Source organism: Myotis nattereri, assembly GCF_964212035.1.
Source record: "Myotis nattereri genome assembly, chromosome: 16".
In the NCBI taxonomy this organism is placed as follows: Eukaryota; Metazoa; Chordata; class Mammalia; order Chiroptera; family Vespertilionidae; genus Myotis; species Myotis nattereri.
This window is the reverse complement of record NC_138091.1, coordinates 30,142,567-30,168,244: the sequence shown is the minus strand read 5'-3', so window position 1 is coordinate 30,168,244 and position 25,678 is coordinate 30,142,567. Positions and strand designations below refer to the sequence as shown.

Here is a 25,678-nt window from a genome sequence, read left to right as displayed (position 1 = left end):
AGCCATGCCGGCCAGGCAACAGACCATCATTTTTGACCCCTGGGGTGGTGGGGAGAGAAGCCCCAGGGTGAGGGCTGGGGAGTCAGCACCCTGTCAGGGGCTTTTATTTATTCAAATTTATCCAAAACTCATTCATTATCTCGGAGGGAGTTGGGGTATGTTTGCCAGGCGTGCAGGAGACACGCGGATGGGCTGGAGTCAGCACAACCCCCTTAGGGAATGAGGGCTGTCAAAATACGGCCCCCTTCCTCTCTGCATTTGGACAGGGCTTGCCTCAGTTTCCTTACTGATCCCACCCCGAGCACCTCACAGGGCTGCTGGAAGGCCACCTGAGCTACAGGGGAGGGAATGCTCGGCGGTGCCAGGCTGTCCAGACGGACGGGGCGGGGGGGGGGGGGGGGGGTCCTCGTCGCGTGGCAGGGCACTGTGTTCCTCCCCTGAGTGCATCCTCCGCGAGTGAGGGGTTCGTGAGGAGACCCACCCTTTTCCCTCCTCCTCCCACCCCCTTCTCAGTCCCAGGAGATCACCGAGAGAAAGCACAGCATTGATTGCTGCTGAAGAAACCTGGCTGGTAGCGGACCCTGTGACTGAGGCTGGGGGCACCATCCCCGACAGGCCTGGCCGGCAGGGTCATGCTGAAGATCACAGGTCGCCAAGTCCTTATATCCTGGGGCCCACTTTCAGGAGGGGCTTCAGAATTTCCAGCTCGAAGTGGCTTAGGGGCTGCCATCTACATGGGAGAAGAGGTGCCGGTTTAGGCCTGATCCAGGACCGCTGGCTCCTAACGGCTTACCTGCCTGCCAGCCTGATCACCCCCTAACTGCTCCCCTGCCTGCCTGATTGCCCCCTAACCGCTCCCCTGCCAGCCTGATTGCTCCCAACTGCCCTCCCCTGCCAACCTGATTGCCCCCAACTTCCCTCCCCACCCCACCAGCCACCTGCTCCTTCTCCTTAGCAAGAGACCTGTTTTCCGTCCTTTTTGAAGGAACAAATGGTCTGAAACATTGAACTGGAAAAAGTGCTCCGGGCACATTCTCCTTTCTGGGCTCCCTCCGAGGTTGTTGATTGCGGGCCTGGGACGAGCGGGCACCTGCGCGTTGGTTCTGTCATTATTCCTCCCCACAGCCCTCAAGGGTGGCGGTGAGAACGGCATTTCACAGACATTTCACAGGAGATTTAGCTTCCAAAATGTGTAGTAGCAGTTCAAGGTCACATACCTGCTAAGTGACAGATCTGAGTCCTGGAGCTCCTCACCGCAGAGTCCCGGTCCCGTGCCAGAGACGCCGAGTTCCTTGGCCGGGACCGCAGCCTCCCCAGGTGGCTCTGCTAGGCTGCCTGGGCTGGAACCGCTCTGACATCAGCCTTCCTATATACATCCGGGGTTTCATTCCATCTTGCATCCCAGACTCCTGAAGGGGGGCGGGGGCGGGAAGGGGGAGGGGAGGAGAGGGACTCCACAAGAAAAAATAAATTCAGGTATACACGAAAACAGCGTTCACTTTCAGGAAATGACGGACTTCCTGGAGCTTATACGTGGATTCCACCAAGGGCCATGAACTCGAATTAAGGCTGAGCCTAGAAATCCTTGGCTCCTGGTTCGTGGCCACACGTGGGAGTTAGCTGGGCCTTTAAAGAATTACTTCCTGGCTCCACCCCAGTTCTACCGAGTCAGCATCACTGGCTCTATACCCTGTGGTATGTTCCCCAATGATTCTTGTATATCCACCCAGGAAACAGACGCTGGGCGGGAGTTTGAAACAGACGCCGTGGCGCTAAATCAGGGGTGGGGAACGTGCAGCCCGCGGGCGATGTAAGGCCCGGGAAACCACTGGGTCTGGCCCTGCCAAAGCATTAGAGGTGAGTTAATTAAATGTTTGACCAAATGTAGCAGGCTGATGTTTAAGGTGATAATTTTGTATGGCCCACGAAGGATGTTATAAATATCCAAATAGGCCCTTGTAAGAAAATAGATTCCCCACCCCTGCTCTAAATACTACCCATTCAACGGATGAGAAGTCATTTCTACCTGTGTAATGTTCGGTCCACTCTTTACCTCCCCGAACCTTCTATTTTGTCTTCTGTCAAACGGGAATAACGGCTGTCCCTTACCTCATAGGGCTGAATATTCCATGGGAGTGTTTAGCACCGGGTCTGGCTCATAAATATGCAAAAAATGTTTATGTCTCGCTAATGATGTAGTAGTATTTTATCATCTATGTAACTAATCTCTGTAAATGTTCTCTTGGCGATAGAGTTGGGAACAGAATGTCATTTCTAGCAGACTGTCAACAAAAATACATGAAAGAAAGGAAAAAAATTCAAAGTTTATTAAACATTAAGGATAACAGATAAAGGTTTGCGTTGAACAGCATAAACACGGCCCATATCATGGTACACAATTAAACCGACCTCCTGTGAACTTTTACCTGTTTAGCGGATGCAATCTTTGTGGTGTTGCCAAAAAGATAATGGTAGATTATTGTGATGTTTGGTAAGGTGCTCCAAAATTAAAGATTTTTATGTCTTGACTTAAATAGTTACACACATACACACACACACACACACACACACACACCCCTATATACATTTGGCCCTCTGTGACATGTACTGACTTTTGTGCCAAGTTCAATTCATCAAGATCGAGGCTAAGGCTGTGCTCATTTTTTAAAAAATGGTATTATTGCCAGCAGGTGGGGTTCAGTCGACTTACAAACTAGGAGGTCACGGTTGGATTCCTGGTCAGGGCACATGCTCGGGGTGTGGGCTCCATCCCCAATGTGGGGCGTGCAGGAGGCAGCCGATCAATGATTCTCTCTCATCATTGATGTTTCTATCTCTCTCTCCCTCTCCCTTCCTCTCTGAAATCAATAAAAATACATTAAAAAACAGGCTAAAGAAACAAAACAAAAACAGACCCAAGACCTTGTCAATGCACACGCAGAATTATTCTGAGCTCCCTCACAAGACCAGCGAGCTGAAAGGAAGCGCTGGGATACCTAGTACAGCGTCCTGCGCAGCCCACGCCAGAGTCGCCTCTGCACCCCCCTCCAACACAGGGCCTTCTGCTCTAAGCGACGGTGTTGCAGGTGCCCTCCACGCCTGCAGGGGCAAGGCAGCCACTTCCTCAAGAGAAGGAGAGGGGCACTGACAGCCCGCCCGCCCCCCACCTGCCGCCACAGGTAGCATGGGCGGGACAGGATGAGCAATTCCGGCCTTTCTCTGCAAGTCTGGGCCGAAGAAATGGTGATGGGACCTCAGCAGGAAGCCCTGGACCACTCATTCCAAATCGTGTCTAAAGGATGTTGGCACGCCACAACTGGGCTTCATTGTTAATGGCCAAGTAACTGATCTCTGAAAGAGGCTTATGAGGAAAGGGGGGAAATGACAGCAGGACTGTTAGAATAGCTGCAGTCTGCAGAACTCCTCCGACTCCGGTGGACTGGAGTCACGCCACACTGGGCCACGGCCCCCCACGCATTTAGCAGAACTGCCTCGCTCCCAGGTAACTGGCCTGGGCGGAAGGCAGCGAGCCCAGGAGCGAGTGCTCACGTGTGTGCCGTGGCAATGACCTACATATAAGGCACCTGTGCAGACTCCAAAGTTTAAAATTGTTGAAGATGAGGTAGGCTTCTGAAACCTTTCCTGGCACGTGAAAGAGTACGTTTTATTATGATCATTTTATTTCTTCTGCAGAAAACATTTGTGATGCTCATTTGATACAAACAATCTAATTCCAAGAAAGACCAGCACTCAAATGCAGTTTTTGTTGTTGTTTTTTTTTGGGGGGGGGGCGCTACCATTTTATACATCAATGGATTGGGTGGTCCGGGGTACGCTCCCTTCAACATGTCACCACTTACATATATCTTTTGTCTCTGCTTTAGAGAATAGTGCCATTTAACAATTATGGCAATGAGCCTCTTTTCCGATAAAAAGGCCAACCCTGGCTCACTTGTGTCTCTTACTGAATATCGCTTCTTCAGATCTGCCTGAGATCGCCCAAGGTCTTGCTTGTTTCTGTTGTGAGTGATTCACCTGAGCAATGCATTTCAGCTCCAACACTCTTCCATCGCTCACTGTCCTCTGTCGCCTGAGACCGAATGAATACCTGGTGGGAATACCCGCCCAGCAGGGTTTCTCGAGACTCTAACACCACGAGACAACTGCTGGCGGGCTGACCAGGAGCCCACCGGGTCACTAAAGAATCAGGTACTCCAGACGCAGGAAACTAGGAAATCTCACAGAGGAAAGGGTGTTTTAATCCAGCACAAAGTGTTTCTTTGTAATAACAGCAGAATCTCTTGACATGACACAACGGAGCAAAACGGAAGAACTATCTTTAAAGTCAGAACATCCATCAAGCCATAAGTCACACATAGCACCGACATCGACCGCCAACTGCCTACGACGCGCGTGCCCACGGGAAGGACTGCGCTGCGCGGGGCGTGTGCAGTGATATTCCAGTCCAGGAAGTCATCGTTTTGAAGGGAACATTTTTGTGGCAGATGCTTTCCCTAAAAAACACGGTAGCATCCAATAAATATTTGACTAACATCCATTTTGTGCTTTTTGGGTGACGTTCACTGACTTCTTTCTGAGACCAACTAGGAAACGAGACATCTCCTTCTATATGTTAGAGCGGGATTCAGCACAGCGAGCCTCGATACCGTGGTGAAATTTCCAAGCAGAAAACATGCTGATGTGTCGGTGACAGGCTTACAATATTAAAGACATCAAAACCCCCAAGCCCTTCTCTGTACAACGTTGATGAATATATATATATATATATATCTTTGCTATATAATTTCAAAACATGGACTAGTTATCCTTCTCTCTTTGCTCTATATAATATATGTCTTCCAAAATACATGGTCAGTATTTATATCTGAAAAATACTGTACAAAAAAAGAACTTCCTATAATTACTCTGTATAAACATTAGACAATTTCATCATCTCTCCTTTGGGTCTATAGTAAACAGTTAAACTGATTGGATTACCCACAGTTTGTGACAACACCACCCCCTTCTGAGATACACCAGTGTCTTTTACATTCATTTCTCAGAAGTCCACGTTATAAAAGCACATACGTTCAAAAGCAAACAGGATAAGAGCTGCAGGCTCCAGAATCATTAATTTATGAAGCATTCGAAAAGGGCGCCGCTAGGAAAAGGGGTCATACAAAACACCAACTCATTAACGTAACTGATGTTTAAAAACAGCCAGGTAGAAGTCACAAAAATATATATATTACAAAAAACGGGGGAAACTGAATCTTAATGGAGTTGTTGGGAATATCAAGAGGGCTATGGAAAAAGTTAACTATAAAAGTGGGGTGAGGGGGGAGGGTTATGGGAGAAGGGAGAGAACAAAACCAAACATATCCATGTCAAAAGCCATTCCCAAAATGCACTTTCTTTCTTTCTTTCTTTCTTTCTTTCTTTTTTTGGCTCCTATGCTGATAAAGTAGCCCTTCCTTCTCAGACCTGCCATTTCCCTCTACTTCCCTGTCCTGGGTGGGGATGTTCTGGGCATGCTCAAATGCACTGCTGTCATTTTTGTTTTTTAAAAGAGGGTGAAATTCTCAGGGAGGGAAAATATCCTACGTCCACTAGTAATACTCAGGCAGCATGCTCTAGCGTACAATAGGATTATTGCTTTAGGTACAGACAGTGCAAACACACACTCTGTGGTCTGTGAGAGTACTCTTACGGATCCGGGGTGGGCGGAATGACAGGAAACTCAGTGGGTAGCACGGTAAGTAAATATGGGATCTAATTAATCTAAACAGCACTTTCAAAGCGAAGACGATGATCATCCAAACTGAAAAGAGGAGGAAAGCGACCTCCGACTGAAGAGGGCGCGGAGTAGCGCTGGGTTCTTTTGTGCACCGTGTTGGCACTTACAGACGGGTAACTTACAGACGGGTCTCGAAACTGAGAGCTACTGTTCTCCCAGGGCCCTTTCGGTGGATCCAAACACAGGGTCCTGGCAGAGCAGGGAAGAGCGGCCACGAAGCCGCGTGGAAAGGGCAGGAGTGGGGAGGAGGAGAGGGGCAGGAAACCCCGCCGGAGGTCTCCATAGTCCAGTAAAAACATGGCACCTTTCTGTTTGGGGAGCTAAAAGAGGATGACAGGGTTCTCTGGAAATGGCAAGTGCAAAGGAACGCACACCGCTGGCCACGCGCGCGCGCTCAAGCCCGTGCGCCCAGCGCGCACACGCCACAGCGGGAGTCAGCTGTGTTGATTGACGCCTCCGGTAAAGTGCTGACGTCGGGAAGGGCGGGCGGGGTGTGGTGCTGTCATACGGGAAAGGCAGTGTCCATCTAGTCCGAAGCCAGCCCCCTCCACACCGTCCTACAGGGGCCCGTGCCTGGCCTCGTACTTGGCCAGAATGTTCTTGCACTTGCCCAGCTCCTTGCGCAGGTCGGCCACCTCCTGGCGCAGGGCCGAGTTCTCCTTCTCCAGGAAGGACGCGCGGATGGCGATCTGGTTCTCCTTCAGCCGCCGCGCGTCGCGGGAGCGCTTGGCTGCCATGTTGTTCTTTCTGCGCCTTGCCCAGTACTTGTCATCCTGCTCGGTAGGTGCAGAAGGGAAAGGAAACAGCATATTAGATTTCGGCAGAGCTTAGGGCCTGCCGGGGGCGGCTGGCGGGCCTTGGGGTTGCGCCCAGGCACCAGCCCAGGAGACTTAACCTGCGGCTCCTTCCTTGACAGTCTCAGCAACCCTGAGTGGAGTCCGTGGGCCATGGCTCCCTTCCCGGAGCAGGGACCGGCCTGTCACCACACGCTCCTACCCTCTGCCCAGCAGGGCATGTGCCCCGGGAGGAGAGGTCGGAGGCTGAGAGAAAGCAAGGGGCGCCCCGCACACCCTAAATGGCATTCCAGATTTCTCCACTCTTTTTGCTGAAATCGTTAGTTTCTGAACCCTTCTCTTCCATGGGCACTCATATGCTTTTTAAAAAATACATGTTTTTATTGATTTCAGAGAGGAAGGGGGGGGGAGAGAGAGAGAGAGAGAGAGAGAGAGAGAGAGAGGAGAGAGAGAGAGAGAAACATCAATGATGAGAGAGAATCATGGATGGGCTGGCTCCTGCACACCCCCTACTGGGATGAAGCCCACAACCCAGGAATGTGCCCTAACCCGGAATCTAACCATGACTTCCTGGCTCATAGGTCAAGGCTCAACCACTGAGCCACTCTGGCCCAGCCTCAAAAGCTTTTGGATTTAGGGTTGACACAATATCGCTGGAAGGCAACTGGGCAACATCTGTCAATTTTCAATGCACATACTACTGATCCAGCTACTCCACCTTGAATGTCTCCTCCTGCTGCCACCTGCATGCTTGTGCACATAGACACAGGCATCATGTTTACTGCGGCACCGTTTGCAACAGGAAAGAAGTGGGGAGGGGAACGTAATTATTGGTAAGAGATTTGATAACTAAATAATGATGGCGAATACTCTACAGCTATTAAAAATGATAATCCAGTCGAACCAGAAAGATGTCCATGATATACCATGATGTGGGTGGAAACAACAGTAATCTGTAGATAAATGTGTGTGGCCTCATCCCACTCTGGTTAAAAAAAAAAATCACAATATTATGTATCTGTACAAAGAGGCCCAGAGTGATTGATGCCAAGCTGTGAAAAGTGATGCCTTCAGAGGAGGATTCGAGGGAGGGGTCCAAGGAGAAAGGTGGGATCTTTAACTTCTTAGTTTATATCCTTCTGAACTGTTGGCATATGACACAATGAGCATGCACATTTTGGCAATGAAAAACAGAAATTGAGAAAAACCCACCAAACTTCTACCTGTCACCACATCAACATACTCATAGTGGTGGCTAGCATTTAAATAATTTACTCTGATTTCCTGTTTCAAGGGTCTCTGTGCATTAATTAGCCTGAGTAATGTTTAACTGTGGTCAACAAGAAAGCTGTCCCTTCTTCCCCCTCCCCCCTCCCGGCTCCTCCTGCCAGAAGAAAGGAAAACACTCCTGGGAAGACTAACACTCCTGGCAAGCCTTCTTTTAGACCTTCCTAACTGATCCGTGGTGCCACCTGGTGCATTTTGCCACTCCCCCTGCCCCCGCCCCTCTTTTCAACAACTGGCAAGAGCAAATCGCTCTGGACCCTGGCAAGCCTGGGTGCAGTTACATGCCACCCAGAGTAAGTGGGTGAGGCCAGTTCTCACCCTCCCCCAGGATTCCAAGAGGCAGCTGGCACTGGACGAGGTCACATGGGTTGGGGCCAAGGCTGTAAGCCAGGTCCAAGGTCAGTGGCCCGCCCCCATACCTGCCCCTTACCCTCAGCAGACACCCGCCCTAATCAAGGACAGGAGGTGTGAGACGGACAGCGTGTGCAGGCACCTCTGTGGCTTTCACAAGCTGGAATTTTATTTACAAAGCGCTCTCAGCTTTCTATATATTTCATGATGATATGTAACAAACTGGGAAAACAAAAGACCTTCGTCCTGGCTGCTACCAGAACTGTCCTTAGAGAGGAGTTAGCTTGGGCAGGTGTGCAACGGCTGTTGGTGGGATTTGTTATTTTGCTTCCAAAAGGGAGCAGGGGGCTGGAGGAAGCAGAGGGCCACGCCTGTGGATGAGAGAGGCTGGGAGGAGCTGAATGGGCCCAAGTGTAGCCTCTGGTATAGCCCCAAGTTGTTTGTGTTACTTTGATGTAAACCCCAATTCCCCCCTGCACCCCCCTCCCCGTGGTGTGTCAGGAGGTCTGCCAGCCTCCTCATTGCTCCTTGGAGTGTGGTTTCCAAGGTCATTCAAAAGAGGCGCTGACTTAGGATGTGTCCGAGCCTGCACCCAGGGCAACAGGCGCCCACGAGGTGCGGAAGGATGTGAGAATCACCCCCTGGGATACTGTAGAAGCTGTGTGTGTTGGGGGGACAGATGGGGTGTAGGCCATGGACTTGGTTTGTGACATCATAGGGCCCAGGGAGTCACCAGTTCACTCAACCAACTTCTCTGTCTCTGGGAGCTCTCACCTCTGAGGTGGTTACACCCCCAGCCTCCCCCGTCCACACCTGGAGATGGGTTAGGAAAGGCGAGGCATGGGGACAGGAATGGAGGGAGGATGCAGAAGGCAGGGATGATGCAGGGCTGTCCTGGCGGAGAAAAGCCAGGCTGCCACCCTTTGTATTGCAGGAGACTGAGGGGCTGATACATTTGGCACCACATCCCCTGTCCCCTTCTCCTCCGCCCCCAGGGGCAGATGCCACCTGGCTGCCCAGTCACCCTCACCCAGCAAGGACCGACCCCTCAGTCCTTTCCCATCATCTTCCTGATGCCTCCTCCTCCAACCAGGCCAGCATCCCTTCTCACCAGACTAGAAGTGCCTGGAGGGTAAGAAACAATGCCAGGACCAATTCACCTCCGCATGCCCAGCCCCTGACACAGGGCTTGGCACACAGCAGCATCACAGGGCCCAGGGAGTCACCAGTTCACTCAACCAACTTCTCCGTCTCAAGTGAAAAATATGTGTCAAGTGAATGAATGGGTGCTGTAAAGTATGAAGATATCAAAGTGATCAGAGTCTCAGCTGGGAGCCCCAGTGTGCCACCCCTTCACCCTCCCAGGGGACGCATGCTGACCCAAACGCCTGGCTCAAGGGAGGAAGCGCGGGCAGCGGTGGGGAAGGCCGGTTCACTCAGTGGGTTTGCTCATCCAGTGCTGGGGCCACAGTCGGGTCTCCCACCCACCCAAGATCAGAGCTTCCCGCTTCCCACGAGCGCATGGTCTGCGGCCCGAGGCTTCCTCCCAACTGGAGAAATCCAAGGACACGTGGCAGGAGGATGTCGCTGCCCGCTCCCACCTGCCGCGGGAAAAGGTCAGGCCTGGCTCTGACAACAGTGAGATGCGGAATCCCAGCCCAGAAGGTTTCCACGTGGTCTCTCTGTTGCCAAGGTTACCTGGGATGTTAGGTAGGCTTGCCCTCTGCTTTGACCTTGTGAATTTGGAGACCCTACGAAGGTCTGGCTGGGAGCTACATCTCTTACTCGGCAGCATCCTTTCAAACTACCTTCCATTCAAAAGGAAATCCACGCCGCACGGGCTCCTGGGTTTAGTATAAGAGATGAGCTCTGAAACACAGCCGGACGGCTATGCGCACAGGATGAGAGAAACCATCCAGTCCAAAGAAGATACCTACTCGCCCAGGGACCTAACCCGATGGTGCCCCTTCACACCCCGTCGTAGGCTAAGCAGCAATTCCCTGGCCAGGTTAGATGCTCTGGTGTTTTACTATGCACTTTCCTCTTCTGATTCTCAGGGGAACAGCTCCTGGTCTGTCCCCCAGGATCCCCTGTTGTAGCCCCTGCGAGGGCAACGCGCTACAGTGACCTGTGTGGAAGCTAGGAGACTCGGGGACCAGGCTAGGCCTTCCTCTACCTAGCAGTGAGCAGTGCTCACCTATCTCACTTTCTGCTTCTCCATTTCTTCAACTACAAAAGGGTAGCTTGGTCTAGTGCATCTCCGAGGTCTGCTCAGCCCTGACAATTCTGCATCCCTCCAGGTAATCTCAGGTACGGAGATGACAGCAGAGATTCAACTCTGCCAGACACCTCCCCTCCAATGCTCTTTCTGGATGGAAAAGTAGAGGTAAGGAGTCTAAGCCAGTCCCAGGACAAGGCCCCAAACTCCCATTTCCCAGCCAAGGAGCCACACTCCATCTGAACCAGACTGAGGCCTGAGAGATGGGGGTCAGACATTAGGAAAGGGTTAATGGATTACCCTTGGTGCCAATACCTTGAATGTAGATAATCATATCTTCATTGTCCATATGCTTGCAATGAAGCATAAACACACAAGTCTAAGCAACAGCTACTCAAAAGTGGTTCTAATTTAATGCCAGTGGACATGCAACATTTTAAAGAATTCCCTCCCTAAGGTTCATTAAATGTGTCAGAATAATTTTAAGTTGCATCTGACTTCCCAAGATAAACCTACGTTCCTTTATAAATAATGTGTCCCTTCAACACAGCAGAGAAAAACCAACTTGGAATTAACCTTTTGTTGAGATATTCAAGTGATCATTATTTGAGGTCCAGAGTGAACATTAAAAGAAATAGTGTCAGGAACCCACCAGCTTCTTTAACAAAATCCCGCCTTGGTCACCCGAGGTTGGCCATGTGGAGAGGGGTCCTGTCTCCAGCTCTTGTTCCCCGAGGCCCTCCGGGAAAGGACAGCAATTAGTTATCAATCAATCCCCACAGGGCATTTCCCTTGGAAGACTGGGAGGCCAAGATGCCCTTCCCCAATGATGTTCTCTCTTTCCAACCTTGAAAGGTTATAGTTTGATTTTATTGGCCTTTCATGTGTTTCCTTGCAGACTGCCTCCTTCATGGGCTGCAAATATCTCCAACATTTTATCGCTCCTTCTTTCTGGGCATTATCGAGACATGAAAGGCATGTTTCAGAAGACACCCAGCGAGGAAGCAACTTGCTGAGAGTCACATGCCAAGAAATAGGATCAGAAATCAAGAGTCCTTTGTTCACCAGCTTGTGTGATCTTCCCGGGGTCACCCTTTTAATCCGCCTCTTGAGCCTCCCACTCTCTACCTGCCCACGGCCTGGTTACCAGTTCCAATTTACCTTCAGATCTTCAGGGATGAAGACTTTGCGAGCTTTCTTAATCATGGGCTGCGGCTTCAGTTCTTCCTCGGAGAACTTGCGTTTGCGAGGGTCAAATATTTCCTGTCCAGGGATGCTGGACAGGGCGAGGTCTGCTGGGTCCGGCTCATAACCCACCGGGACCTGGATGGTGTCGGGATCGATGGGACTCGGTGTATTGCGGTTCGCCGGCAACAGCTGACCTGGAACAACACGGGAGTTTCAATTCATCAACACCCTAGGGCAGCGGTTCTCAACCTGTGGGTCGAGACTCCTTTGGCGGTCGAACGACCTTTTCACAAGGGTCGCCTAAGACCATCCTGCATATCAGATATTTACATGATGATTCATAACAGTAGCAACATTACAGTTACGAAGTAGCAACGAAAATAATTTTATGGTTGGGTCACAACATGAGGAACTGTATTTAAAGGGCCAGAAGGTTGAGAACCACTGCCCCAGGGAGACCCAGTAGACACAGCTTGGAGATGCTTCAAGGTGAGTGACAAGTCTGCATGTTACTGATATCCAACCCTAACCCTGTTCATCTTATTCATCCCCTCATGTTCCTGGGAGCACCACTGAGCAGGACTTTACTCAGATCGTGCACAACCAAGACCCACAAACACGTGGTCACAAACTAAATTAAAAAATACCTGTGTTCAGCCCAGCCGGCATTGCTTAGAGGTTGGCAGTCGACCTATGAACCAGGAGGTCAGGGTTTGATTCCCTGTCCGGGCACATGCCCAGGTTGTGGGCTGGATCCCCAGTAGAGGGCGTGCAGGAGGCAGGCGATCAATGATTCTCTCATCATTAATGTTTCTATCTCTCTCTCCCTCTCCCTTCCTCTCTGATATCAGTAAAAATATATTAAAAAACAAACAAACACCTGTGTTCATTCTTTTTTGCAACACATCCATGTATCTGCTCCATGCCAGGTGCTACAGGTACAATGGCTAGAAATATATGACTGTTACCTTCAAGGTTTTCCAGGCAAATCAGGGAACCAGACCAATAACTAGCCAGTGAGGACACAGTGATGGTGCCCGAATGGATGCCAACCTCACGTGCGTCCAGAGTGTGGGCAGCAGTGCGTGGGCAGCAGTGCATAACAGGGAGGTTAGGGGACGTTTCCTAGAGATGACACCTGGCATAGCCGCATCTTGAGACAAAAGATAATTAGCCTGAAAAGGGAACCTGGGCATAAACACAAGACAGATGGTTACATTTCTGAGGAACCACAGGCAGGCTTGGTGGCTGCAGCACTGAATCAGAGCACACGTGGAGGGGCGAGGTGTCAGCGAACTAGGAGCAGGAAGGTGGGCAGCGGGGTGATATAAAGGCCCTGAGTGGACATCGGTGAAGGGTTCTGAGCACTGAAGGGGGCGCAGAGCTGAGCTTTGGAGAGAAGACTCAGGTGGCATGAGGGATGGACTGAAGGGGGCAAGGCTGGGGTGGGACACCAGCTCCCAGGCCGTTGTGATAACCCACGCACGCACGCCGACGACGGGCCCCGGGGACAGGCTCCAGGAACATCTCACAAAGTAGGAAGGACACAGTGGAGACAGCCTCACTCACTTCCACTTGAAGGTCCTACAGGCTAACCCCCGGAAACGCTCTGGTGCCACTGGACAGCAGGGTTCCTGAGTTTCATAGCGCGTCTCACTGGTGAAATGAACTTCCTAACGGACCGCACTGTTTACGTGGGGAGCTCTGAATCTCACTCCTAGTGCTGCCTGAAGTTTTCAATCGCTCCTTTCAGGCCCAGATGATAAAGGGGTGGACACGGCTCAGCTCTGCGCGGCCCGCCTCCTCCTCTTCCTCTCGGCCAGTGGCTGGGCAGCGTGTGCGTGCCCTGCAGCGTTCATTAAAACTCACCCCAGGTTGAAGTGCGCAGCCAGGGGCTTGCATTCTAGCAAAACTGTGAAACTGGGCTCGTCTGTCTCCTGGAAAGGCCTGGTGGGGAGCTTGCAAAACGAATGTTCTGGGTGACCTTCCAGCCCCCGCTCCTCGCTGAGCTCCCTCTGTCTCCTGTTTGCCAAAGGGGAAGCGAAGGGCCCCCCAGGTGCTGGCAGAGGATGGAGATGTCGCATTAGCCAGGCTGAGCTGGGCTCTGGATTGGACCGTGTCATGTTGAGCTGGATTTGATCTCGTGCCTCTTGACATCGCCTCAGAAAACGAACCATGTCTGAGTCAAACGGGGCTTTTATTTTCCCTTTGGAATTTCTCTTTGAACTTAATAACACAGCTACCCGGTGCCCCATCTCTATGACCACCTCCCCACTCCTCCCCCAGCGCACGCACACTCACACAGGCGTGCACACGCTTCTCCCACCCTCTGCAAGCCTCTCTTAACTAGTGTTTCCTAAATCGAATGGCTCCAAGTTACTTTGACTTCCTCCCTAGTACCTCAGTATTCTGTTTGTTATGCTATATTGAAAGTAGTAAAATGATCTCCTTTATTGCTTTATAAATGTTAAGCTTTACACACACACACACCCTCCTCTACCAGAACTCATGGTCTTTCGTGGTTGATCTGTTTCATGCCCACCCCCCTCACCGTGGTCCCTACATCAGAGTCCAGCTTCTACAAAGAGTGCTCCTCATTAACGGTGGCCCTTGGTGAGCTGGTCTCTGACGTCCATCCCTGGGCATTCTGACAAGACCACTTCCCGGTCAGGCAGAGCCTTCCTCGGCATTCCTTCTCTCCAGCCCTTTCTCCCGATGGACGTAGGCCAGCCCTCCCTGCAGAATGGGGAAAACCGAACTGGACCCCAGACGAGGCCCATGGCTTCCTCAGCGTCAAAAACAGCAAAGGGCAAAGGACCTGAGCAACACAGCGGGGTCCCCCTTCTCCCCAAAGCTACCCTCTCACCACCTTGGTTATCCACATTTTCTACTGAATTAACTTGGCTGGACTCATCCCCCCCACCCCCCTTATTCCAAATGTCAAGTCTCACTGGGTAATGGGGAGGAGGATCTTTACTTTTTGTCCTACCTTCTGTGGGTTTGCAAAATTGTAATGTAAAAACTCTCAATTTGAGAATGCATCATTGCATAACTTTTAAAAAATCACCAAAGATGCTCATTGCAACATTTAAACAAATGCAGAAATGGGTCATGGAGCCATCCTCTCCCTTGTCCCCCAACCATCTTGCTGCCCCTTCGAGAGGTGGTCCCCCTTAACTACCTGTGTGAGCCTTTCAGACCTTGGCTGTTGCACAGACACACTATGACTACCGTATGTCTTCCATAACGCTTTCCATATACCAGGCACATCTCCCGTGTTAGTGTAAAGGAAGAGAACGCCTTTGTTCTTCTCAAAGGTTCAGTACATTTCCCCAATGACTCTCCAACGAACGGGTTCTTAGGTATGTGAGCACTTTTGTAAAAAAGATTCCACGAAATGGCACTGCTCATGCAACGGGCATGTGCGTCTTATGTTGCCAAACGTTCTGCTAAACTGTCACATCTATTTACACTTGCACCAACACTTACGAGAATGCACTTCCTCGGAATTAAATATTCATTTTCTAAATGTTCCCAATCTGATACACATCCAGACACCAGCTCGAATGCCACCTCCTTGGCTCCCCGGCACCGTCCCGTTTCATTTCCTTACAATCCTTGTCTCCACCCAGAATCATCTTTCGTGTCTGACATTTCTTGACCACCTCCCTCCGCTCACACGGAAGCTCCATGGGATGGGGACCTCGTCTTGTTTGCAGGGGCATCCCGGTCCTGAGGTAGAGCACACACGGAGAGGAAGCTCCGTGTAAACGATGGGGTCACCGGAAATAAACACTCCCAGGTCCCAACAAGGACACTTGTTGGAAACGGGACTTTTTTTCTTTTCATTTATTATATTTTGCAAATTATCTATCGTATCTTTTACTTTAAAAATCAGAAAAAAAACACATGATTTTCAAAAAATGGGCTTTGCTTACTTTGCATGTAATACGCTTGGGGGCTATGCCAAACATGGCCAAGAGAGAAGGCTCAGGAAGGAAGAGGGGAGGACAGGAGCGGGAGGAGACCAGAGGGGGCAGCGGGCTGGAGGAAGGAGAGAAAGAGAGAGAAAGGAATTGAGAAACCGAAGAACCACCAGAATGAAAGAAGGGAAGGCAGGAGTGAGGAAGGAAGGAAGAAAGGAAAGAAGGACATAACGGGGAAATAAAGAGAAAGACAGAGGATGAGAAAGAAAACGCTCAGGCACAGGTTAAAGGAGGCGTCCCCTGAACCCCAGCAGCTGGTGATCCGTCCAGACGCCCCTACTTTCCAAGTGTCCGAGCCTCACATGCTGCTGTGCTGACATTAAGGCAACAACGGATCTCACACACACACACACACACACACACACACACACCCCACACACACGCACCCCTCCTGTGCACCAGCCTCAGACGGTGCCCAGTGGGTGCTGTCCAGGACTCCAGCACAAACCACTGACTGAACGGCCTGCTGTAAAGATCGCTTTGATCTGAGCGGCCCTTTTCCAACACCTCTCTCTGCATAGTAACCGCTGTCAACAGAAACACGGGTAAAACTATAGGCCAGTTCAATCCAGTATGCAAGCAATGGAAGGGGCCCATCTGTTACCCTTTACTAAGGGGTGAACGCGTGAAGTCCCGGGTGGAATCACCCTGAGTCACAGCCATAGTGTCTGGGCGGAGCCCTTGCCTCGCCAGCCGATGTATTACTTCATTTAATCCCCACCACAGCCCTAGGAAGGTGGAATCATTGGATTTCCATTTTCCAGACGTGGAAATAAAGAATAGGAATAGTATAAGACAAGTTCAGAAATAATCATTTGCCTGGGGCTGCCCAGCTGGTAGAAGAAACAGGGACTAACCTTACCATCTTTCTGACTACAAAACTCAAGCTCTTTTCTTTAAAAATAATATATTTTTATTTATTTTAGAGAGGAAGGGAGAGGGAGAGGAAGAGAGAAACATCAACGGCGAGAGAAAATCATTGATCTGCTGCCTCCTGCCCACCCCACACTGGGGATCGAGTCCGCAACCTGGGCATGTGCCCTGACCGGGAATCAAACCGTGACCTCCTGGTTCATAGGTCAATGCTCAACCACTGAGCCACGCTGGTCGGGATAAGATGCAAGTTCTCAATCATGGAAATGGCCTGAGGGAAGCAATGGACTTGGTGCACCCAAGTGAGTCCTGGTGGGGGCCTGGGCAGGCGCCTAACTAGACCATTGCACTGAACCCTCAGTCTACACTGCAGGGGGTAGGTGCCCCCCCACTTTCTGCACGAGGAAATGGGGGTGGGGCCAGAAAGCTAGAAGGCCAGGTGCAGTCCAGTCTCGGTCCATTCCACCCACAGCCCATGCTCTTTCCCATCCACTTCGCTCCCCTCAAAGGGGCAGGAGAGGAAGAAAGGGGAGGACCCTGCAGGCCCTTCCTCTCTAGATCCACATGTTCCTGGGCAGCAGGTAGTCCCCCCCAAAAGGCAGGAATAGCCTCATGGTCAAGAGCCCTCAGGAAGTTATAGGCAACCAGCACCCCATTCCCTTTTCCTCTCTTCCTTCTTTCTTTTTTCTAAAATATACTTTTATTGATTTCAGAGAGGAAGGGAGAGGGAGAGAGAGAAATATCAATGATGAGAGGGAATCATTGATCAGCTGCCTCCTGCACGCCCCCTACTGGGGACTGAGCCCGCAACCCAACATGTGCCCTTAAAAAGCCTCTGATGGCTGAGACCTGCCTCTTGGGGGAGGGGGAGGACTCCTGGCTAAGAGGATGTCTCACATAGTCTCTCAGGGGGGCTATGAAGCTGGCTTCCAAGGGCGTGGCACAGGGAGGCAAGTTGTACGCCCATGCCCTTACATTATCAGTATTTCCAGGAACGCTTGCTTGGCCCGTTCGAGTGAAGAAAGGCATTTGGGACTCTGTGCTGAGGTTCTGCTCTGGCCTTCGTCCCTCCACCTTGACCTGCCCTGAGATGCATGGCTCATCAGCAGGTGCAGACAGATGTGGACTCATCGTGGCTCTGCCCCTAAACAGCTCTGTGGCCCAGGGCCTGTCACTCCAGCTGGGAGAGTCCCGTTCCCTCGTCTGTCAAGTGGGGAAATGATATCATCTCACAGGGCTGGGTGGGATGGGCAGTAGGTGGGAGGGCCCCTCCAGGGCTGTGGGGGCACGCCTCCCCTCACACACTCCCCTGGCTTCCACTCTCCTCCACCTGCAGCCCGAGTGAGGCCTGTGACGTCCCCCGTGTGACCTCGTGTCCAGGACAAGCCCTCTGCCCTGGGACTGTGCAGGTGCCCGTGGTGCCCGGACGTGACTCAGCAGCTCCCGCCTTGGCAGGCGCCGGGGCTGGCTTAACCGGCCTCTCATTCCGAGCGCGTTTATCATCACGCTCCACGCCAGCGTGTCAGCAGGAAACCCACCTCCTGGAACTGAGAGGTGAGACCAGAGGAGCTCAAACCATAGACGTTTGGAGTCAGGTACACAGGATGCAGCAGACGTTCCAGCTGTGGTCAGAGCTCGCGTGGGCCCTGACTTCTCACCATGCCCCGAGACAGCCCCCTCTCCCTGTCCCCTTTCCCGGTAGCTGCCCCAGCACCTCAGGGCACAGAGAAGCAGCAGATGGGCCGGAAATGAACTCCCGGTGCCTGAGCCTATGGCCTGCATGAGATACAGTTCAGAGCTTGCAACACTGGCCCCCTGAAGTGGGTATGGAGGGTTGTGAGTGGGAAACAAGAGGCGATGTCCTTCACACACACACACACACACACACACACACACACACACACACACACCCGCAGGTATGGAACTGCAGCGGAGAATGCAGGCCTCGTTTCCTTGTACCATCGGGAATGCGTGGTGAGGGGAAGGCCTGGGAAACAGACGGTCACGTCCCACCAGCTGCCCACCGGCTCCGAGTGTTCGCATTCCCCTGTGCTTCGGCGGTCCTGAAAGCATAGAGGCCCAGTCCCTCCCTAGGCTGCCCTGGCGACAGTGGCTGTGAGAGCCAGTGACCATTTCAAGCTCCCCGCGTCCACACACCGGAGGCCAAGCCACAGGAGACGTTTGGAGGTTCAAGTGGAGGCTCCAGTCCAGCGTGTGTCCGAGGCCGTCCTCAGAGCCCCTGGGGTGTGGGCACAGTCACCCCGCAGAGGAGCAGGGCGGGGGGCTGCTGCTTTCATGTCCATGCTCACTTGGCCCTGGGTGGACTATGTGTCCCCCACCGGCCGCCTCACTCTGCCCTCCGACGTCCCTAGAAGCAGGCCAATGGGTACCCCTTGCCTATGGCAAAACTGAGCCACTGAGCAATTCACTGGGCGTCCGAGGATGGGGATGCCTTCTTCTCCAGCAGAGAAACAACCTCGCCCGTCCCTGGAGTCTATTTCAGAGGCTCCTTCCTTTTCTGATGCCAACGTGCACCCCTTGAATCGGCACCACGTGGGCCCTGGGGGCCTCCTTAATTGTCTGAGTTGGTGAAAGGTGCAGGCCCGGCCATCGGAAACCCGCACTTTCTGAGGTGCCGCCGCGGCGGATGATTAAGCTGACTGCCCTCCTCCGGGCAAAGTTAAATTTTCGTTTGAACACAGAGGAGAGAGTGGGGCAGGGGACGGGGTAAGTGACAGGGTCCTCGCATCCACTGAGAAGCCAGGAGCCCACGGTGAACAAACAGCCCGCGCTCCGCCCGAACAACACCCTTCCTCCTCTCCCCAGCCCCCACCCCCCACACCAAGCCAAACAAACATAGGAAGAAAAACAGGATTGTTTTAAAGCCCGAGCTTCCGGATGAACACGAATAGCATTCAGGTGTGTCTGTGGTGGTGCGGTCTCTCACGGAGATCCACAGAAACGCTTTCCTGTGCGCGTCTCCAAGCTGCGCGCCCACAAGTAAACACGCTTTTCCAACGCTGCCTGGCCTTGGCCCCTGGCCAGCGCCCCGTGCCCTTCTCTCACCCAAGTTCACAGAGTCCCTGCCGGCTCTGTGCGCCGCGATCCCTGCCTCCGTCTGCGGGCATCTCGGAGCCATATTCAGCCTCCAGACTCCCAGTGACCACACTCTCCTCGGGGTCTCCTGGGGCGTGGGAACGATTTCTCCATCCTGTCAGTCACCCACACACCTCTCAGGCAGGAGGGAGAAATGAACCCCGGGCCAGAACCCCCGCACCCCAAGAGCTGTGGGAATTTGTGGGAATCCCTGGCTTCAGTGAATCCTGGGATGACAGTCTGGGATGAGAGCAGAGGCTCATTCGGACTCTAGCAATACATGTTCCCGGACGTTCCGTGGTTTTCCTTGGTGGTTCAGATCCCGGTCATAGGGCAAGGGCAGGCCCGTCCACGGAGGACTTGGCCAACTGCAGTACCTTCCGAACTGGTCTCCCTGCCCTGCAGTCCTGTCTGCCGACACGGCCAGCAGGTTGCTCTTCCCAGGACATCTCTACCATGATCAACGGTGGCCGATGGCTTCCCACCGCCTCCCCGACCACACTCCTTGTCTGGCGCCCGAGAACCTCCACTCTGAAGCTCCCATCCTGTGTTCTCTGTTCCCGCCAAGCGGGTCTGCCTTGTTCCCTGGACATTCTTCCCTCACATCCTCTCCACCTCCACCAGGCCGACCGTCCATCAAGTCCAAGTCAAGCCTTCCTCCTCCTGACTGTCCCAGGGTCGATTACAACTTCTAACGTCCCTTACATTTAATGTCTGTATCACATTGCACTTGGCATATGCCAGCCTAGAAGATTTATCAGATTAAGTGACTATAATTTTGAAGCAATAGCTATTCTCAAACTAGATGGGAAATCATGTCAGGCAAAGTCCTTGCCAATACCTTGCCCATAAGATTATGAACAACCCAACCGGATTGGCTCAGTCGTTGAGCATTGACCTGTGAACCAGGAGGTCATGGTTTGATTCCCGGTCAGGGCACATACCCAGGTTGTGGGCTCAATCCCCCGTGTGGAGCGTGCAGGAGGCAGCTGACCAGTGATTCTCTCTCATCATTCATGTTTCTATCTCCCTCACCCTTCCTCCCTGAAATCAATAAAAATGTTTTTTTTTAAAAAAAGTACAAATAGTTGGAAGAGCACACTCAAATTAAGGCGAACTCCAAAGCCCTGTCTACACTTCCACCTCCACCCACTCATGTCCACCAGCCGAAGGAATGCCAACGGCTAGTGTCCGGCGATTTCCCTCACGCAGCAGCACCCGCTTCTACCCGGGCAGGGACCCCGGGGTGCTTACACGCTTCTCGGGACGTCGGGTGCCTACTTTCCCTTCTCTGTGGGAGTATTTTCTGAGGCGTGTCTGCATCTTGAGATGCTGAGCAACCCAGCCTAAGAGAGGTCTTTCCCTTTGCTGCCTGTGCACCAAACCTCAAGTTCCCACGGTCTATCTTTTTTTATTCTTGGTCCTGCGAGTGTCTGTCTGCGGTGCCTGGGCTATGGAGGCAGGGAGGATGGTAGGGGAAAACCTGTAGAGACCCCCTGGACCACCTGCAATTAGAAAGGTCTGTGCCATGGGCTGTGTGAATAACACGGAATGGGGACGTTTTCTCCATCTTCCTTAATGATCATTCAGAAAGGTTACTGAACAAGTGTTGCTAGGCAATAGGACTTGCCTGAGGAGGGCGGGTGGGGGATTATGCTAAATCAGGGATATGGATCCTGGGGGGAAAATCAACTTAATTCTACGAAGTCAGCTGGTAACTAAACAAAATGGACTTGTGCCCCCAGCGTCTCATTTGGGGGAAGGTGAGTAATGGCCTAATACTGCAGCCCAGGCAGCTGCTACAAGGCAGACTAATTTCATGAATTCACTGCACGAGGCTAGTCGTGCCCACTGGCTCATACCTGTGAGACGAGGTGTCACGGGAGGAGTTACATTATAAAGCAGGGGGAGCTCGGGCACCAGTCATTGAGGCAGAGAGAAAGGGAAGATGATGGAGCAATGTAGAGAGTTTATAGCCATCTGTAATCTGAATCAACATTCAGTGGGCATGCGCCTGCTTTTCACGCTCACATGCAAACCAAAATTTGGAAAAAGGTGGGCACTCAGGTTTTCTCAAATAAATTCAAGTCCCACCCACATAGGAGAAAAGCTTCCAGTCACTGATTTAGACCAGGAGTAACGATGGAGCGGTTTCTTAAATCCGCTGGTGGGGGAAGAGGGGAGACGCAGGTACATTTAAGACATATATGTTTTTCCTTTAAAAAATATTGTTATTGATTTCAGAGAGAAAGAGAGAGATAGAAACATCAATGATGAGAGAGAATCATTGATCAGCTGCACCCCCCACACTAGGGATCGAGCCCGAAACCCAGGCATGTGCCCTGACCGGGAATCGAACCGTGACCTCCTGGTTCATAGGTTGACATTCAACCACTGAGCCACACCGGCTGGGCTCAGGCACATTTCTAAGCCAGCCGATGGTCCCACAGTTCTAACATACACTGGAACAGCACTCAATTTCTTAGAAATGCGTCATTCTGGAAGAGTTGGGAGTTTTCCAGCTTGCACTGGGGTTTGCTGAGCAACACCCGCCGGGCCCCTGCTGGTGTGTCTAAGGAGAAATCTGTCTGGGACCGGAATCCGCTCTGTGCTCCACAGGCACGAGGTGAGGTCTGTGTGCCTCGTGGGTGCACAGGAGCCAGGCGCTAAGCCAGTATCAAACACTGTGCAGGATCTGAACTTGATTGCATGCTTTCTCCTTTAGCTTCTGAAGCAAGTGCCCAGCGGGACCATGCGTGGGAAGGGAAATCCCATCACACGCTGCAACGCTTCCGTGGACCCGGAATATTGCACCGCCTCTGAAATCCTTTCCCATTCCAGTGTTTTGATCAACCCGACCCCATCAGCTCAGACTTCCTAACCCCAGGCTCCTTCATGGAAGGCAGGCCCTCTTACCTAATCAGGGCCTGAGTGGCTGGAAGGGAGGCCACAGTGAAGATATGCATGCAGGGCACATGCAAATAAGGGGGGAGGGGCGCAGTCAGCTTCCTCAAGGAGGAAAAGTTAGATGGAGACAAATGGTCTTAGATGGGTGGGGGGCAGGTAGAGGCGTCACATGCTTCCCAGTTGGGGACACTGTCCTTGGCAGCAGCTCAGTAGACAGGGACCCACAGAAGTGGGCAAGGCATGACCTCAAGAGAAGCGATCCCTGAAGGTTAGTGACCATTGTCTGAAACAGGTTGTGAAGGTCAACTACCAGAATAGCTGCATAAGATGGGCAGTTCTTAGAACAGGTGTTCTGGAGAACAAAAGTCCATTTTCTTCCCCTTTCCTTCCCTCCCTCCCTCCCTACCTCCCTCCCTCCCTTTCCATCTATCTATCTATCTATTATCTATCTATCTATCTATCTATCTATCAATCATCTATTGAGGCTTACAAAGCAAAGGAAAGGAGACCATCCCCAGACTGGCAAGTTGCGTATCAGCCCGGGGACTTTCATGCTGAAATAAGATAAAGAGCAGTTTTTGACTTTTCATCTACTCGAACTGTACCAGCTTCAATGGAATCCGAGGCAACACCCAAAGAAACAAAATAATTCTTTCTTAAATGGCTATAAGAAGAAATGGATGACTAAACAATACAGAAACATGAGAAAAGTACCCACTGGCCCGGCTGGCGTGGCTCAGTGGTTGAGCATCAACCTATGAACCAGGGGGTCCCGGTTCAAATCCCGGTCAGGACACATGCCCAGGTTGCGGGCTCGATCGCCAGTGTGGAGGGTGCGGGAGCAGCCAATCAATGATTCCCTCTCATCATTGATGTTTCTCTTTCTCTCTCCCTCTCATTTCCTCTCTCTGAAATCAATAAAAATATATATTTTTTAAAAGTACCCAACTGTACGTAGGTGTTACTTCTCTGGCTCTTGGAGCTTTACTATGATCGTATGTTAATTACGGATTCACTTGCCGAAACCGGTTTGGCTCAGTGGACAGAGCGTCGGCCTGCGGACTGAAAGGTCCCAGGTTCGATTCCGGTCAAGGGCATGTACCTGGGTTGCGGGCACATCCCCAGTGGGGAGTGTACAGGAGGCAGCTGGTCCATGTTTCTCTCTCATCGATGTTTCTAACTCTCTATCTCTCTCCTTTCCTCTCTGTAAAAACTCAATAAAATATATTAAAAAAAATACTTAAAAAAAAAAATTACGGATTCACTTAAGGGGTGTGTGTGTGTGTGTGTGTGTGTGTGAAGGAAGACCTGCAGCTTAGCAGGAAACGCAGAGCAAACAGGGTTCCATTTCTCCCCATGGACCACGGTAAGGGAAGCCCTGCCGTTGGGTCTGAAAGGGCGTAGCCAAGGCTTCATCATGAAGCATTGTCCCCTCACTGTCCCCTCCTCCCAAGGCCGTCACATCCCACCCTTGTGTGGAGCTTTATTTATTTTAAAAAATTAATTAATTAGTCGTCACCTGAGGATATTTTTTCCATTGATTTTGTAGAGTGAATGGAAAGGGGAGAGAGAAAAAAACAAACACATTGACTCACATTGATTGGTTGTCTCCCACTCATGCTCTGACTGAGGCTGGGGATCAAACCTGCAACCGAGGTGCATGCCCTTGGCCGGGAATTAAACCCGAGACCCTTGGGTCCACAGGCCGACGCTCTAACCACTGAGAAAAACAGGCCAGGGCCACTGTGGAGCTTTTAAACAACACAGACGCTCAGCAGCTCTTCCGCGTTCATCAGAGGCACTGGACATGGGGCCTGGCCCTGTATTTTGTTTCTTGTTGGGTTTTTGTTTAATAAAAGGGGACAGAGCCTTCTCACACACTCGTGGTGGGCGTTTGAACTAGCACCGTTCTTTTGGAGCCTGCACCCTTTGATCCGGCATCTAGGAATTCCACATCTAAGGGTTTAAACTTTAGATATGCCATGCGAATCTGCAAAGAATGGCATCCAAGGCTGAAAACAAGCTAAAGGTGCTTGTTAAATAGATTATGGCACATCCAGACAATAGGATTTCATGAAGCTGTACTCATAGGAAAACATGTCCAAAAGATATTATATAAAAAAGGCAAGTTGCATGACATTATGTAGAATGTATATTCATACATTACCACATTCCTATGTACATTTTATACATATGGTCATTGTAACATAAATAAAGTCAGAACTGTACATTTTACTAAATATATATATGCTTACATACACATAGAAAATGCCTGGAAGAGTATCTAAGAAACCATTAATAGTTAAGTCTGCGAGTGGGATATTGGCACTCAAGCGGTACTGTGCACTCAGTTCTGACTTTATTTTAAAACTAGTGGCCCAGTGCATGAAATTCGTGCACATTAAAAGGGAATTAGAGGAAATATTTTAATATTGCTATTTGCCCTTTCTCTATAATAGAAGTGTCAGAGATGAAAGAAGATTAGTAAAATGTATATGAAAATCTCCCTCCTGTCCGAGTCTGGGGCGTGCCACAGGGCCCAGAGTCAAGTCCCCGCCCACCCGCGTATGCCTCGAAATCGTGCGAGACCCAGACCCAGTCAGCCCCATCCCCATCAAGCCCGCAGGGGAGTGGGGCGCGGCCTTAGGTCCCCCGTCAGGCCCCGCGGGCAGGGGGCATGGCCTCAGGTCCCCCAGTCCCGTGCAAGGATGCGAGGGCGTGATGACCATTTGCATATTAGCTCTTAGATCAGTGATGGTGATCCTTTTGAGCTCGGCGTGTCAGCATTTTGAAAAACCCTAACTTAACTCTGGTGCCGTGTCACATATAGAAATTTTTTGATATTTGCAACCATAGTAAAACAAAGATTTATATTTTTGATATTTATTTTATATATTTAAATGCCATTTGACAAAGAAAAATCAACCAAAAGAATGAGTTCGCGTGTCATAGGTTCGCCATCACTGTCTTAGATGATCATATACTACATTCACAATGAAATATTTTGGGGTAATTTTTTTCTCAAAAAGGAAAAGATCCACTGATGATTCTCACGTGAGGCCCTGGTTGAGGTCTGGAGGAAGTCCCTAGTCCTGTGGATGTCAGTAGCTCATACACTCAGGCTTGTAAGGAAACGCACCACCCACACAGGAGGGGAGTTTTCACATGTCATACCTCTAAC

General features: G+C 51.3%; 1 protein-coding gene across 3 annotated transcripts in view; it reads right to left on the bottom strand.

Annotated features, from left to right (window-relative positions):
• Nucleotides 1-5,446: 5,446 nt before the first annotated feature.
• The window catches only part of HLF (HLF transcription factor, PAR bZIP family member), a 46,169-nt gene continuing 25,937 nt past the window's right edge, over nucleotides 5,447-25,678 (bottom strand). For 2 of the 3 annotated variants that reach the window (XM_081109614.1, XM_081109615.1), the window contains exons 3-4: nucleotides 11,609-11,829; nucleotides 5,447-6,570 (exon numbers count right to left, since the gene is read on the bottom strand). In XM_081109614.1, coding sequence (XP_080965740.1) covers nucleotides 6,355-6,570; nucleotides 11,609-11,829 — 437 coding nt within the window. In that variant the 3' untranslated portion in view covers nucleotides 5,447-6,354. Of the gene's footprint in view, nucleotides 6,574-11,608; nucleotides 11,830-25,678 lie in introns of all 3 variants that reach the window. The other variant, XM_081109613.1, reaches the window with a different exon arrangement.